Source organism: Macaca nemestrina, chromosome 1 (genome assembly GCF_043159975.1).
Source record: "Macaca nemestrina isolate mMacNem1 chromosome 1, mMacNem.hap1, whole genome shotgun sequence".
Taxonomy (NCBI): Eukaryota; Metazoa; Chordata; class Mammalia; order Primates; family Cercopithecidae; genus Macaca; species Macaca nemestrina.
Window position 1 is genome coordinate 107,170,121 of NC_092125.1, and position 15,099 is coordinate 107,185,219.

Genomic DNA, 15,099 nt, shown 5'->3' on the forward strand with positions numbered 1-15,099 from the left:
AACAAAAAACAGAACATCTCTAAAGAGAAAACAATTTGAGGATTTCCTGGACTGTCCTCCATTAGTAAGTTCAAAAATCAGAGTTCATTAATTCACTCTCACATACATTCAGCAAGTATTGTTGACTATGTGGTCAACTCTGGAGATACAACATGATATGAAAGAAATATAATCTCTGCCCACTGTGACTATGTTTCAATGTAGAGACAGAAGCTTGACAAATAAAAGAAAATATATAATTACTAATTCTAAATGGTTCTCAACTTACGACAGTTGAACTTAGGATTTTTCAACTTTATTATTTCGGTAGAAATTATACTTGGGATTTTGAATTTTAATATTTTCCAAAGCTAGCAATACATCCTATGTCTGTGTTGATGCTTGGCACGCTGCTGCAGCTCCCAGTCAGCCATGGGGTTGCAAGAGTAAACAGTCAATACTCTATGGTATACGCTGTTGCCAGATGATCTTGCTCAACTGTTGGCTAATGTAAGTGTTCTGAGCCTGTTTAAGGAAGGCTAGGCTAAGCTTTGATGTTTGGTAGGTTAGTTATTTTAAATGTGTTTTTGGCTTAGGATATTTTCAACTCGCCATAGGTTTATCTGGATATAAACCCATTGTAAGTTGAGGAACACCTGTATAGGCATTCAGGTGGGTGGAACTATCCCACTGCAGGTTTTCAAATGTTGCTAGGAATTCCCGATGAGACCTAACCTTATTCCTCAAGGCCTTTCCTGATTGACTATTCTGGAGGTCCAACAGAGGTGGGTACTAAGATTGCTTAATAGCTCTCCACCACATCAGCCAGAAGGGTCTGTAGGCTGGAGAAACTGTAAACTGAGTGTCTTTGAGACATCCCCACCCCAAGGCTATAGGAGTGAAAAAGACAAGGAAGAACCACATAGGCATCCTTTCCGGATCACTGCACATTTGGAAATGGGCTTCTATTTTCATGTGTGGATGTCAAGAGGGCTTAATTCAATTAGCTTTACCTGTGCATGAGAAAGAACAAAGAATCAGAGCAGGGGATAATATGCTTCCTTCATTTGGACTCAGGGAAACCATGGCATTCCTCTGCAGAAATCCTCTTTTACATAACAGCTAGCTCAGCCACAGAGACTGAGCACAAAATTATAGATTTATCTCATATTTTATCATGAGAGCATTTGGGAAACAATGTCTTTTAATTTGCAAGGATATTTTCTTTCAGAGTCACTTAAAAGACAATTATTTAAAGGAATATTTTGAATATATTATAGTAATATTTTCCCTGATACACCATTATATCCTTAATTTATTTATTTCAACAGTGTGTCCATATTTTAGGTTATTTATTTTGTCTTATTTTATTTATTAAAACAAAGCATTTATGTATTTTTAAAAGTTAATTTCTTTATGTTGGAAGGTTGATTTTTCTTCTATTCATCAAAAGTTAGGAACTTTAGCAATGTATTCAGGAAGAAGAAGTGGGAATTGGTAAGTAGATGGAAACATAAAATATTTAAAAATAGAAGCAAGGAAACTTGAAAATATTTATTGTGGCAAAGCAACTTGTTCAGAGCAATCACATCCAAACTTCAGGCGAGTAAATTTTGAGCCCAGCCCCAAGTCATTGTGCCAATGGCTGCTTCTGAGACACAGCTCAGGTGTAGCAATGCTCCGAGCCAAGCGCTCTTGAAAGGATGAAAGGCACTGATGAGAGAGACGCATGAGACGGGTGCAGGTCGTTGGTGTTTCGGTTTCTCAGGTGATGCTCAAAGTTCTGGTAGCAGCAGCCCCAAAGCAATAGCTGGAGCCCTGATGCCATCATCAGTGAGACCACAGCAGCTCCAGAGCTAGGCCCACAGCAGGAAGAGACTTGAACAGGGCACCTTAGGAGGTCCCTTAGGGGGACACTTTGGGGGGCACTTGGTAGTGAGCCCTTTAAAAAGAGGCTGGCACAGCTGCTGGGTTTGCTGGCAGGACATCTTGGTGGGAGTTCAGTCAACCTAAAAGCCAATACAGTTGTTTTACAGACTTGTTAAATGTTAGATCATTGTTTCCTCCTTTGGAATCTACCCTGGGGTTGCTGAAATATTGAACAAATCATAACCACACACACACACACACACACACACACACACACACTCACTCAAGTCAAAGCCTCTATCTTGTTCATTTCTCTGTCTCTAAGATATGGCACAGTTCTTGTCACATAGATGATGTCCAATAAATATAGATTTCCCCCTGAAATGGAAGCACCATTAAAACAGCGATTATCCTCCCCTCTTTTGCATACTTCTGTATTCTAATGTCTAGAATAACACCAGGTAATTAATAGGAGCTCAATAAATAGCTGGTGATACAAGAATAATATATGAATGAATAAACGAATGAGATACAAGAATAATATATGAATGAACAAACGAACGAGAAAAGAAAGGTAGCCAAGAAGGGAGGGAGGAAGAGAGTGGGGAAGGGAAGGAGGGAGGGAATTATAGCTGAGGTAGAGGAAAGGATACCAGTTGGCATTTCATGGTAATATTGGGTATTGCCATTTTCTCTGGGTGCCTCTGCCATCTTCTCTAAGCATCTAGAAATGGATCTGTGAGATGTGAATAGCGTGGAATAATCCCTCCCCAGCCAGCTGACTCAGTTGCCAGAAGCCAGACATTGGCAAGAATTTGGATTGGCTAATCCCTCTAATTCCCAGGGACTCCTAATTCCTAGGCTGGATCTTCCTAGGCAACATCTCTACTCCTATTACCCACTTTTCTCCTGTCTTTCCTTTCCCCCTGTGATTTTCAACAGCTACTTACCCTTTCAGTTGTGCTCTAAGTTCCAAAAGACCCACTCACACTGGTCAGACCCAGGTGTGGAGCAGGCAGACCTGAGGATGTCAGGGCAGATGAGAAGTGGGGTCCTGACACACATTTTATAGGCAGGCACTCGCCTGACTGGGCCTTAGTGAGCCATGGTTCTGGGTGGAGCAGGAAGTGGCTCCTCCCATACTGGGGCATCTGCAGGGTAATTCCTGACATTTCCCTCCCTGCCTCTTCAATCCATCCTTCCCGGGGAGATACTGAGTTACTCTTCTGAAGCTAGAGAACGAAATCTCACCAAAGTATATTATTTCCTAGGCTGCGACTCCATGAAGCAGCATGAGGATTCCTGACCCTTGAGACAAGAATCTGGTTTCTCAAGACTCTATGGTCCTGTTCCTTCTTGGAAATAAATAAATAAGTTTCCTCTCTTCCTAATTCAGTCTGTGATCCAGCTTCTCGCTCTCTTTCTCTTTTCAAAAACATACATTAACTATAAATTTTTAAACAGGACTGTTTAAAAATATTTTTTCAAAATAAGGGATCTATTACATTCATTGAATGTCGGTGTTCTCCGTGTCTATCAAAGATCTTCTGTAAGAATTGGATACTTACACTCTTTCCCTTCACAAAGTCTTCCTAATTTTAAGAAACTATGTTTTGCTCTTACATTTTACTTAAACATTTGACATTTCAATGCCTCTCTGCTAGCAAGAAAGAGTATAAATATCTAAGATTTCTTAAAACATCGGGTACAGTTGCTTTTGAATTATATAGACCTATTTTCATTTTATAGGTCACATTTTTCTGCCAGTGAAATTGTTACCAGTTCACAAAATGAAATGAGTACATTATTATTTCAGGATATTCTTTTAGTCCATCAGTTCCTCCATGTTAACCTATTAGAGATTTGTATCAGTCTGTGTCCATTCAGGAAAACAAAAACACTCATTATTTTGACAGAAACAATAAGCATTGGATTAAACAGGTATTAGAGGATTGAAAAGGCAAATGGAGAATTCTAGCATCACACGGAGGAGCTATGGCCACACTAAGGATAGGGAACAAGGGAAAGGGGGTTGGACTTCTTGAAACCTAGAGACCCACAGAGCGAGAACCCAAACTTCTGAGGTGGGACACTGGCTAGTGGGGCCTGTGCTTCTGAGGAAAGGAGAAGAGGATAGTTCTGGAAGTGTGGCGAAAGCTGGGAACAGGAACCAACTGCTACTGCCAGATTTAAAAAACAAAAAACAAACAAAAAAAAAACTGTGAGGTGACGCTTACGGGCCTTTCTCTCCTGACTTCTGCGTCCTCTTGCGCCCCCTAGTGACAAAACTTAATAGAGGACTACCAGCAAAGTAGAACCACAGTTGCAAAGCCGAGGCCAACATCACAAAGTAGAGCCCAGAAGGGTAGGTTTGGAGCTGACAGACGTGAGTTTATGAGTCCACAGAGAGCTGCTGGGGTAGATGGAGAAAATAGAGAAGCATGTTTCAAGCAGGGATGCGTGCATGATTCCACACTTTAAAAGTGCAACTAAAGTCAGTAAACGCAGAGTAAGTAGATCTATGTGACTCCAATTGAGGGTTTGTATTGCTGAAAAAGAACTCAAACAAATTTACAAGAAAAAAACAAACAACCCCATCAAAAAGTGGGCAAAGGATATGAACAGACATTTCTCAAAAGAAGACATTCATACAGCCAACAGACACAAGAAAAAATGCTCATCGTCGCTGGCCATCAGAGAAATGCAAATCAAAACCACAATGAGATACCATCTCACACCAGTTAGAATGGCGATCATTAAAAAGTCAGGAAACAACAGGTGCTGGAGAGGATGTGGACAAATAGGAACACTTTTACACTGTTGGTGGGATTGTAAACTAGTTCAACCATTATGGAAAACAGTATGGCGATTCCTCAGGGATCTAGAACTAGATGTACCATATGACCCAGCCATCCCATTACTGGGTATATACCCAAAGGATTATAAATCATGCAGCTATAAAGACACATGCACACGTATGTTTATTGCGGCACTATTCACAATAGCAAAGACTTGGAATCAACCCAAATGTCCATCAGTGACAGATTGGATTAAGAAAATGTGGCACATATACACCATGGAATACTATGCAGCCATCAAAAAGGATGAGTTTGTGTCCTTTGTAGGGACATGGATGCAGCTGGAAACCGTCATTCTTAGCAAACTATCACAAGAACAGAAAACCAAACACTGCATGTTCTCACTTATAGGTGGGAACTGAACAATGAGATCACTTGGACTTGGGAAGGGGAACATCACACACCAGGGCCTATCATGGGGAGGGGGGAGGGGGGAGGGATTGCATTGGGAGTTATACCTGATGTAAATGACGAGTTGATGGGTGCTGACGAGTTGATGGGTGCAGCACACCAACATGGCACAAGTATACATATGTAACAAACCTGCACGATATGCTCATGTACCCTAGAACTTAAAGTATAATAATAATTTTTAAAAAAGAAGAAAAAAAGCCAAGTTGTAGTCAGCAGATGAAGTTGAAAATTAGGAGAAAAATTTTTACTTAATTGACTTCCTTCTATCAGGAGTAAGGAGACAGTGCAAGGTTTTGTGCAAGCCTCAAAGTGTTTACTGTCCAACAGTAGATTGGGAATTTAAAAAAAAAAAAAAACCCTCTAGCTTTGGCTTTGCCTGCATTTTCATTTGTGACTGGGGATCAGTCACTTCACCTCTACGAGCATCAGTTTCTCCATCTAAGATCCATGTGACTTTAAAAATGTAATGGCAACATAATAAAAGCAGTTTTATATTTTTTTTAAAAGTGCCTATCTGCAGCTCCAACAAGGGGAAGAAGCACGAATATCCAAATATATTTTCTTTTTTAAGAGATATTGTTATGTCACCTAGGCTGGTCTCAAACTCCTGGTCTCAAGCAATCCTCCCCCCTCAGTCTCCTGAGTAGCTGGGACTACAGGCACACACCACCATGCCTGGCTCTAATAGATTTTAAAATGTGTTTGATAACAAAAAAGTTTAATAAAATTCTAGTGTCAGTCAAAATGAAGAAAAAAAAAAAAACCTAAACTTGTGAGTTCCAGTTCAAGAAGGCTGACTGAATACATGCTGCAGACTTTTGCTAATTACTGTTTAGTGGAATAAGAATATTCTCCTTGATTACAGGTTTTCAGAGGTCTGTATTGTGAATGGTATTAAAGTTTGTTAAATGTTTTTCTCTACATCTATTAAGATGATCTTTTTGTTTTTTTCTTTAATCTGTAAATACACTGAATTACATTGGTAGATTTTCTAGTTACAAAACATACCTTTCCTTGCAAACTTTCCTCATCGGATAGGATGAAATAGTTATTGGGAGACCAGTTCTCCTTACTAACACAACTATAAAACTCAGATTAAACCAGAAATTGTATTTTGGAAGGCAGCAGAGAAGTGCTGAGGTAGTGTGAACTGGAGAAGCTAAGACTCCAGGGAGAGGAGCTGACTTCTGCAACCACTTTTAATCCCGAGAGCATCTGTCAATTCTGGGCAGGTAAAACACTGAGAATCCAGATTATTTTAAGCATGGAAAGAACATAGCTGGGAGACAAAGAAATCAGCTGAGCCTGTAGCAGAAACATGGGGACCCTCAAGTGCACACCTAGTTTTCTCCTAAGGTATTTGACAAGTTCGGGGAGATGTAGGACAATAAGCTAAAACCTAAGTGGGAAGTTTCTAGAATGTTGCAAAGCTTTTCGTGGTTTATGAGACAAAGATTACGGTTCAGGAATATATCTGTTAACTATGGCCTCAATTATAGTGCACAACAACAACGTAATAAACAAAATGCATAGAACAATTATTTCTTTAGTTTGTGAGAGTGCAGGTCTTCAGGGTGATAGAGGTCAAATCTGACCTAGGCTGGGCTCAGCTGGGTGGCTCAGCTCTGCTCCATAGGTCTTTCATTCCTCCTTTTGGGGCCTGTAGGCTATCTAGGACATGTTTTCTTGTGGGCATGGGATACCATCGCTGCTGCCTTATTCTGTTAATCAAAGAAAGCCAGAAGGCCAAACTCGAGGTCAAGGGATTAGGAAATATATTTTGCTCCTCAGTGAGGGGAACTGCAAAGTCACAAGGCATAAAGGCATGAATACTGGCAACAATGCAATCTATCTCTACCATGGGAAACCAAGGGAGAGGAGGCATCACCAAATACTTCAGACAAATTCTAGATTTATCGAAGACTTGAAAGGAGAAGAAAAGCATATATCTTTATTTAGAAAAAATAAAGCAAATATGTATTACATGTTATCTGAGTGGAAAAATAATTTAAATATTTAAAATTAATGAAAACATAAATGTGTATACCCATAAAACAAGGAAATAAAAATGAGATGGCACACAATGTGAAAAATTTTACCATAAATAAAACAAAAATGTATATGAATGAAAACTAATTGTGAACAAATGAACTTTGATGTGTATGCATAATAAGTCTAAATGAAGAATAGAAATGAGCAATGTAAGTCCTCTGTTACGATTCTTAAAATATAAAAAGCATACTGCAGGGGAAACTTTGGCAGTCAGCATGCATGTACTGCCTGGATTATCTCTTGTCCCTTTTTATTGCTCTTGCGCACGCTGCCCACCCCACTCCCCACCTTCTGATGTTTTCCCAGCTTCAATAGCCAGCACCTGCAGCTCTTCATCAGTAGCTGGGCTGCCCTTGAGTTCTGGAGCCACTTTGCCCACACATGCAGAGAGCTGGAAGTACCAGGGATGTCCAGGTGGGCAGGTCCTAAATTCCCTTAGTTTTCTCCCATCTGAGAATGTCTTTATAAAACTTTCATTGCTGAAAGACAGAAAATTCTTTGCTGCATATAAATATCTGATTGACAATTGTCATTTTTGTTGTTTTCCTTCAGTACTTTAAAAATCATAAGCTGCCTTCTTCTGGCCTCTGTGATTTCTGATAAGAAATCTGCAATGATTTGAATCTTTGCTCCGGTTTTAGTGATGCATGTTTTTTTCTGGCTGTTTTCAGGATTACTCCTTTGTCTTTAGTTTTCAGCTGATGTTACCAGGGTTTTTTGAGCTTAGCTTGGGATCACTTTTGGTGATCTCATGAGTTTTGGATTCCTTCTGATTCTTGAATCTGTATGTGTATTTCTTTTACTAAACTTGAAAAGTTTCAACAGTTATTTCTTCACACATTTTTTTTTCAGTTCCACATTCATTCTTCTGTCTTTCTGGGATTTCAATGGCATGAATGATAGGTTTTGTTATTCTCTCACAGATCCCTGATGCTCTGCTAAGTTTTTGTTTGTTTTTCTCTCTGTTTTTTAGATTAGATTATTTATCTTGATCCATTTTCAAGTCTACTGACTCTTTCTTTGTCATCTCCATTCTGCTATTAAATTTACTCAATGGCTTTTTGAAAATTTAATTATTGCATTTTTTAGTTTTAACATTTCTATTTGGTTCTTCTTTATATCTCTTATTATTTTGCTGAGACTTTTTATTTTAACATTGTTTCAATATTGTTTATAATTGCTCATTTGAGCATTCATATAATAGCTGATTTAAAGTCTTTGCCAGATAATTTCAATATTTGTGTTGTCTGAGCATTGGTTTCTGTTTATTATTTTTTCCTATGTGAGTGACATTTTCATGGTTCTTCTTTTGCCAAGTAATTATGGTTTGTATGTTGGACACTTTTAACATTTTAAACAAGACTCCAGATCTTGTTTAAATTTGATGGAAAATGTTGATTTTTTTGTTTTAACAGGCAATCTTCCATGTAAAACTATTCCAATTATCAGTTAAGTTTTTGAAGTTTTTGTAGTGCTATTCATAACTGTCCAGAGTGAGTGCCAGCCAGCATCAGCCTGAGGTGTGGGAAGTAGAACCTGTATTAATGAGTCATCATATGTTTTTGTTTGCTAATTAGGATCAGATCCTTGCACATGTGTCCTTGCAGCAAACTCTGGAATTCATAAACAATTTTATGGGGTCTCTTACCCGAGCTTCTGTCTCTTCCTCTGCAATCTCCTCAGTACTTTCAGGTTCAGCGAGGCTCACCTTCATGGTCTTCTTGCCAGAAATTGAGCCTCTAGTTACCCTTCTCTACCACACATTTATATGACTAGACCCATGTCTAGGACCAAGAATTGGGAAGACAGCGAGAGACAGAAAGCAATAGGGGTTGGCCCCATCCCTTTGAGATTATAGCTCCACAAAATGGAGAAGGAAGTTCCCCTTCTCACATTTTATGCCCCTGCTAGGTCCCTTATCAGCTGTTGCCACTGCCATCCACCATGGAGTTGCCTGAGATATGGGGTAAGAAAGAACAAGGAGATTGAAATGGGGGACTCCCACACCCTCTATGGGCTTACCCTTTTGCTCCTTAAGCCAGAACTAGCTGACTTCTTCAAAACCTCTCTATGTGCCCCACAGCACTCATTTCCAGGTTTCCAAATGCATTAAGTTCAGGCCAGGAGAAACCAAAGGAGGAAAAGGGAAGCTATGCACCTTTTCAGATCTACTTTTTGAATTCTCATGTCCTTCCGCTATCTGTCTGCTGCTATTTCTAGCTCCTATCTAGCTAGCTCCTGTCAGTTTTCCTAGGTTTTTATGGTTGCATTGAGTGGAGGAAAGATAATTTTACTCCATCATACACAGAATAAAAGTCCCTGAATTGTAATGTGAAGTATTTATTCTAATTCATTGTCTTCCTTTCCTTCTTCAGGTATACAACTTCTGTATAAATTAGATCTCCATTGTGTATCTTCTATACTCATTACTTTCTGCCTTATCCTTTAGGGGTTTTTGTTGTTGTTGTTATTCTTTTATATTTTCTAACTTGTGTGTCCCTTATTGTATATTTAGTTGTATTTATTATTCCTGGGATATCTCATAAGGAGTTTTGTCTTTTGATTCAATTTCTTTTTCTGTGTCTTTTGATTCAATTTATTTTCATATCCATTGCATTTATAATATAGTTTTTAAAAGTATTGGTCAGGCAAAAAGTGCTGATGAATTAAGAAGTTACTTCATAGAATCTCAAATAATCTTATGCATTCATTTTAAAAAATGGTGAATTATATCTAATACCTCTGATGCTAATGGAATCTTTTTAAATGCTTGTGACTTTACATATCTTACCATTTAGGCCTGTGAATTCATATTCTACTAGGGAATATTAGAGATTCTGACTGGAAATAATTACAAGGGAAATACTCCAGTGTCTATGTCAAGGCCCCAGTGAGGTCAAGGCCCCACTGTATAGTCCAAGCACCAGGAAACCAGCTCATCAGGTGAAGACTTTACCTCAGTACTTCTCCTTCCCCCACCCCAGCAAAAAATATTACCTACTTTTTCTCTTGTAATCTGACCACCTTCTAGGGGGTCAGAGAAGGAGGGATGAGGATGTGAAAACTCAAATTAAGTTTATCCCCACCCATATTCCTGAGTTCTTCACAGGAGCAGGGTTTCCCTATGTTTCCCTGGCTTTACTCAAGAGGGGACTTAAGCCTCCTCGGTAGCTCCCTGACCACCATATCCTGGGGTCTGAAAAGAGTTAAAATGAAAATTTGGCAGGAACTTTCATCCTTAAGGATGAGAAATATTTTTAAATAGAGGAGTTCCAATACCAGAATAGGCAAACGAACAAACAACAACAATAAATACCCAGAAAACCCACCGTGGCAAGAGTAATCTAGGTTAAAAAAAAAGAGAAAATATTATAAATTATCATCAAATATTATAAATTAAAAATTTATGTATCTTCATAACAATAATAAAGCAGAGAATAAAATATAAAAATAAAAGACTGTCAGTAACTATACACTGCCAACGCTGAAAGCTTAGACAAAATGGGAAGCATACATGAAAAAGTATAATCTAGTAAAATAAACTCAAGAAGAGACAAAAAGCATGAATTCTCTTATAACTAGTTAAGAAACTAAAGTACTATTAAGAGACATAGAAAACAATGGCCAAAATTGTTTTCTAGGCAAACAGTGCAAAACTATAAAGGAGGAGATCGTTTCAAATTTATTTAAGGATATTGGGCATAAAAATTCAATCATTTTGAAAAACAGATTAGCACTCTATTATAAATTTAAATTCTTAGCTACTAAATACACCAAGATTCAGCAATTCTGCTCCTAGAAGACATGTACAAGAATAAACATCTGAAAACCACAAAACTGCCAAATCCAGAGATGTCCTTTGGTCTTGCACAGACACACTTACCAGGATGAGTCTCAGAATTAGCTCAGGCTGCAGAGGTGTCCAAAATGATGAGGAAGAAGAACCAGGGATACCTTTCATAGGAGGAGTCCCCAGGCCGGGCTCAGAGATGAGCCTTGTCTGTGGAAGGAGCAGGAGAAAATCTCTCACAACCAAGGAACATGTAGGGCCATTCCTGACGTTCTCCTTCCAAAAGAGTTGTAGGAGCACTCTGGCCTCTCACTGGGGCCCAAGACCTGTGGGCCTTCAACAAATCACACCCTTTCTCAAATATAAGCCTCAGATGGCCTGATATCCCAAGAACCTGGTCACTGGGCTGAGGCTCTAAGGCCCGGGTCACTGCGTGCCAGTCCCTTCTCATGAAATAGGTGGTCACATCTTTCTTGCCAGGCTTTGTGAGGTGGGGCTTAGATGAGACAAATAGGAAAGAGAGGATAGAAAACTTTAAGAGAGTTTTTTCAGAAGAATCTATAAGACTTGATGTCCCTTTGTGTATATATGATGGAGAAACGGGATAGATCAAAGATTGTACCAACATATCAAATGTCTTGACCAAAGAAATGATCATATGGTGGAAAGAGAACAAATGTTGGGAGGGGTGTAGATTTGAGGTCTTAGCCAGACCTTCTGATGAATGAAGAGGTTCTGGAGACATTTAGAGATACCACCTTGGAGATTATCGATTCCTGGTCTAAAGGGACTTTGAGATAAACTTCTGAAATCATCACCCTGGCATTAATCATTATTTATTCATACATCTAACATGATTATTTATTTATTTGAACAACCAAAATGTGTGGGGTATTTTACGGGGACCCAAGAGAATGAGAACAGGGTTTCTTTACTCAGCAGCTCTCACATTCTGATAGGATCAGAATTGTAGAGATAAACACACATATCTTATAATGTTTTACAATACTAGTAAGAAATCTTATGGAGTAGGGACAACTTTGTGAAATAGTATGCTGTTTCATACGCGTTGCGTTCATGGAACATTGAGAAGGCACACTAAAAAAAAAAATTGGACACCAGTGGGTGTAATGAAGTGCTTCTCTGTCCCCCAGTCACCAAAAACCAGGGGAATTGGCTTTTTTGTGCTTTTGTACCCTACCGCCAATTAAGTATGTGTGTGTGTGTGTGTGTGTGTGTGTGTACATGCATGGATGCACACACACACACCACATGTAAATACCCATACACTTCAATCCTGCCTCTCACTCCATCATGGTTGCTATAAACATCTCTTCACAGAGAATGAGGAAACTCAGGCTGATAACACCAAAGAAAAAGTTGGACTAATCGAAGTATCCCACATATCTCATTGCAAAGTAATGATTCAGGAGATGAGATTCAGAGCCACCTGCTTTGGACCTCATGGGCTTTTCTCAGGCAAAGAACTGCTTCAGAGATTCTAATGGACTGTGAGCTTCTCAAGGTCAGAGGTTGTGTCTGATTCACCTCCGAATCCCAAATTCCAGACTGATGTCCACAGACCTCATCTGGTGTGCTAAATGAATGTCCATTTAACCAAATACTTTGTTCATTTTTTGATCTATTTTACATTTGTCCTGAAAGCTTGTGGAGGGTAGGGACCTTGTCTGAAAATAGGTAATAAATAAATTGAGAATGGAGCACCTCTAACAGAGACTTAGAGGTCATACGTTTCTCCTTATTTGGGAACCTCACTGAGGGAGTGGCCACTGCCATTTAGTTCACAGCTGTATTCTGCTCCCTAAACAATGAATGGTAGAATGATAGGCTTCAATCAACGAAAAAATCTGACTAATCCAAACTCTTCCTTGATTATTCAATGTCAAGCTGTACTCAATCCCTCAGTCAATGTCACCTCCCGTTCCTCATTCCCAGGGATAACTGGACTCCAGGTTTAGAAGCTCCCCAGCATGGCAAGCCCTTCTCAGGCCACTTGTTAGAGTTTAGGAATAAGCTCCTTAAAAGTAGCAACCATAAGTGACCATCTCTAGAGCCCCCATAAGGCCTAGACGCTGTTCATTTATTTTAGCTTGCATTATTGAGCATCTTCTACATACCAAACATATGCTACATATTTTCATTTCTTAATGTTCAAATCAATGAGTATTAGGATACTCATTGATCATTTTAAAAAGAACACAGATGCCTAGGAAACATGAGTGATATTTCAAAGGTCATGAGTTAGAGCTAGAATTGACACCAGGTTCCCTGAGTGTAGTTACAGAGACCTGACCTCTATAACCTGCCTTCCTCTTGCCAAATTAAGAAAGAGTTAATTGTTTTGATTAAATCGGCTCAATCATCACTATCCTCACAACTGAAATAAATCAGAACAGCACAGCTGCTCTTCAGAGGACAGTTGAGGGAGAAGCGGAGACCCAGAGTCCACCCTGAAGGACAGGTCCCAGGAAGGATGGCTGGGTGGGGAGGGTTCTTCCTAATTCAAAACTCCAGAACAACCAGCCTAGGAATGGCTGGTACCTAAAGCAGGACCTCAAAGGCAAACCCCAAGTGTAGGGAAAATCAGAATGGAATGTTTCCACAACGAAAAATAAAAATAAAAAATAAAACAGCCTGTGACTTTAACCTGACTTTTCCCAAAGAACAAATAGCATATTTATCCAGACATTGGCTCCTTGTGCATCCCAACCTAACTCTTCAGAGTTCCAGCCTAGAAGGGGGTGCAACTGGATAAAGCCTATCTAGACCCTAGCCCCAGACAGGGGCCCTGGGAGTTCCCAAGGCCTCCTTGAATTGCAAGGACAAGGAGAGAAGAGAACGTCACAAATCACCCAGAACGTGCCTGGTTGGGCAAGAGCCACTTCCTGCTCTTACTAGAGCCAAGCCTGGGTCTATAAAAGACACATACCCAGCTCCAGCACCTCATCTGCTCTGACTCCCTAGGGACATGTCTGTGCTCCTGTGTGTGACCAGGATGAATGAGAACCCGGGAGACCAGAGGGGTTGGAGAAGAACAGAGAGATTGGAGGAAGTAAAGAGTCTTAGGAAAAACAGTTATGTATTTGATACTGAACAGGAATAAAATTCAGAGGGAGCGAAAACTATTGTGCTGTGGTTTAAGATGTCAGTGGCACTTTGCCACTCTGGAAACTGACCTGGGCCGAAAGGCAGTTGTGCCAACCTCATCTATTTTAGGAGCTTGTTTTTATAATAATATGGTGGCACTTTAGAGAGTTTTGAATACTGCATGCAGGACTATGAAGACTGAGAAATCCTTGTGTCCTTTTAGAGAGGAGAATAAGACGTTGTTTACTATATCTGCATTTTAAATCTATGTACTTTTAATTAGAGGAAAGATTTATATGTTTCCTCTGGATGCTTATTCATGTTTTCTAAATATCATTTACTATCGCCCTTCATAGTGATTCTAGATGAGGTAAAAAAAAACATGCCCCTTGATTTAACTAATCCATACTATGTCATTATGCTCTTCCAGGTTGATTAAACACCTGCCCAGATGTCCTGCCAGCAGAACCAGCAGCAGTGTCAGCCCCCTGCCAAATGCCCTTCCAAGTGTACTCTGAAATGCCCCCCAAAGTGTCCATCCCAGTGCACAGCACTATGCCCAGTTTCTTCCTGCTGCAGTTCCAGCTCTGGGGGCTGCTGCAGCTCGGGAGGTGGTAGCTGCTGCCTGAGCCACTACAGGTGTCACAGGTCCCACTGCCACAGACCCCAGAGCTCCAATTGCTGTGAATGTGAGCCTTCACGGGGCTCCAGCTGCTGCCACAGCTCTGGGAGCTGCTGGTGACTTGGGTCCTGAGGACCTCTGAAGTACACATGGGCCAAAGCATCAATTTGCTTCTCATTCTTCCATTCCCTCATTTTGACATCCTGGGGATGGTAGATCTCAAAGCTAACTCAGGCATTTCCACACATAGAACATTCTGTTTATCTTCCATTTTCTTTGCAAAAATAAAGTTCCTGTTTCCTACTTAAAGTATGTCCTGGTCACTCTCTCAGCCCTGTGTAGACCAGAATCATCAGTGAGCCCTTCTTCAGAGAGCCTGAGGCCAAGGCAGAGCTTGACTAAGGGGT

General features: G+C 40.0%; 1 protein-coding gene across 1 annotated transcript; it reads left to right on the top strand.

Annotated features, from left to right (window-relative positions):
* The first annotated feature begins 14,521 nt into the window (after positions 1-14,521).
* On the top strand, positions 14,522-14,812 carry LOC139355978 (late cornified envelope protein 2A-like). Its single transcript, XM_071068710.1, has one exon. The coding sequence runs from the start codon at positions 14,522-14,524 to the stop codon at positions 14,810-14,812; it is 291 nt and encodes a 96-aa protein (XP_070924811.1).
* The last annotated feature ends 287 nt before the right edge of the window (positions 14,813-15,099 follow it).

What these genes read in the sequence shown, in the direction of transcription:
- LOC139355978 (XM_071068710.1), top strand. Translation starts at nt 14,522, where the DNA reads ATGTCCTGCCAGCAGAACCAGCAGCAGTGTCAGCCCCCTGCCAAATGC.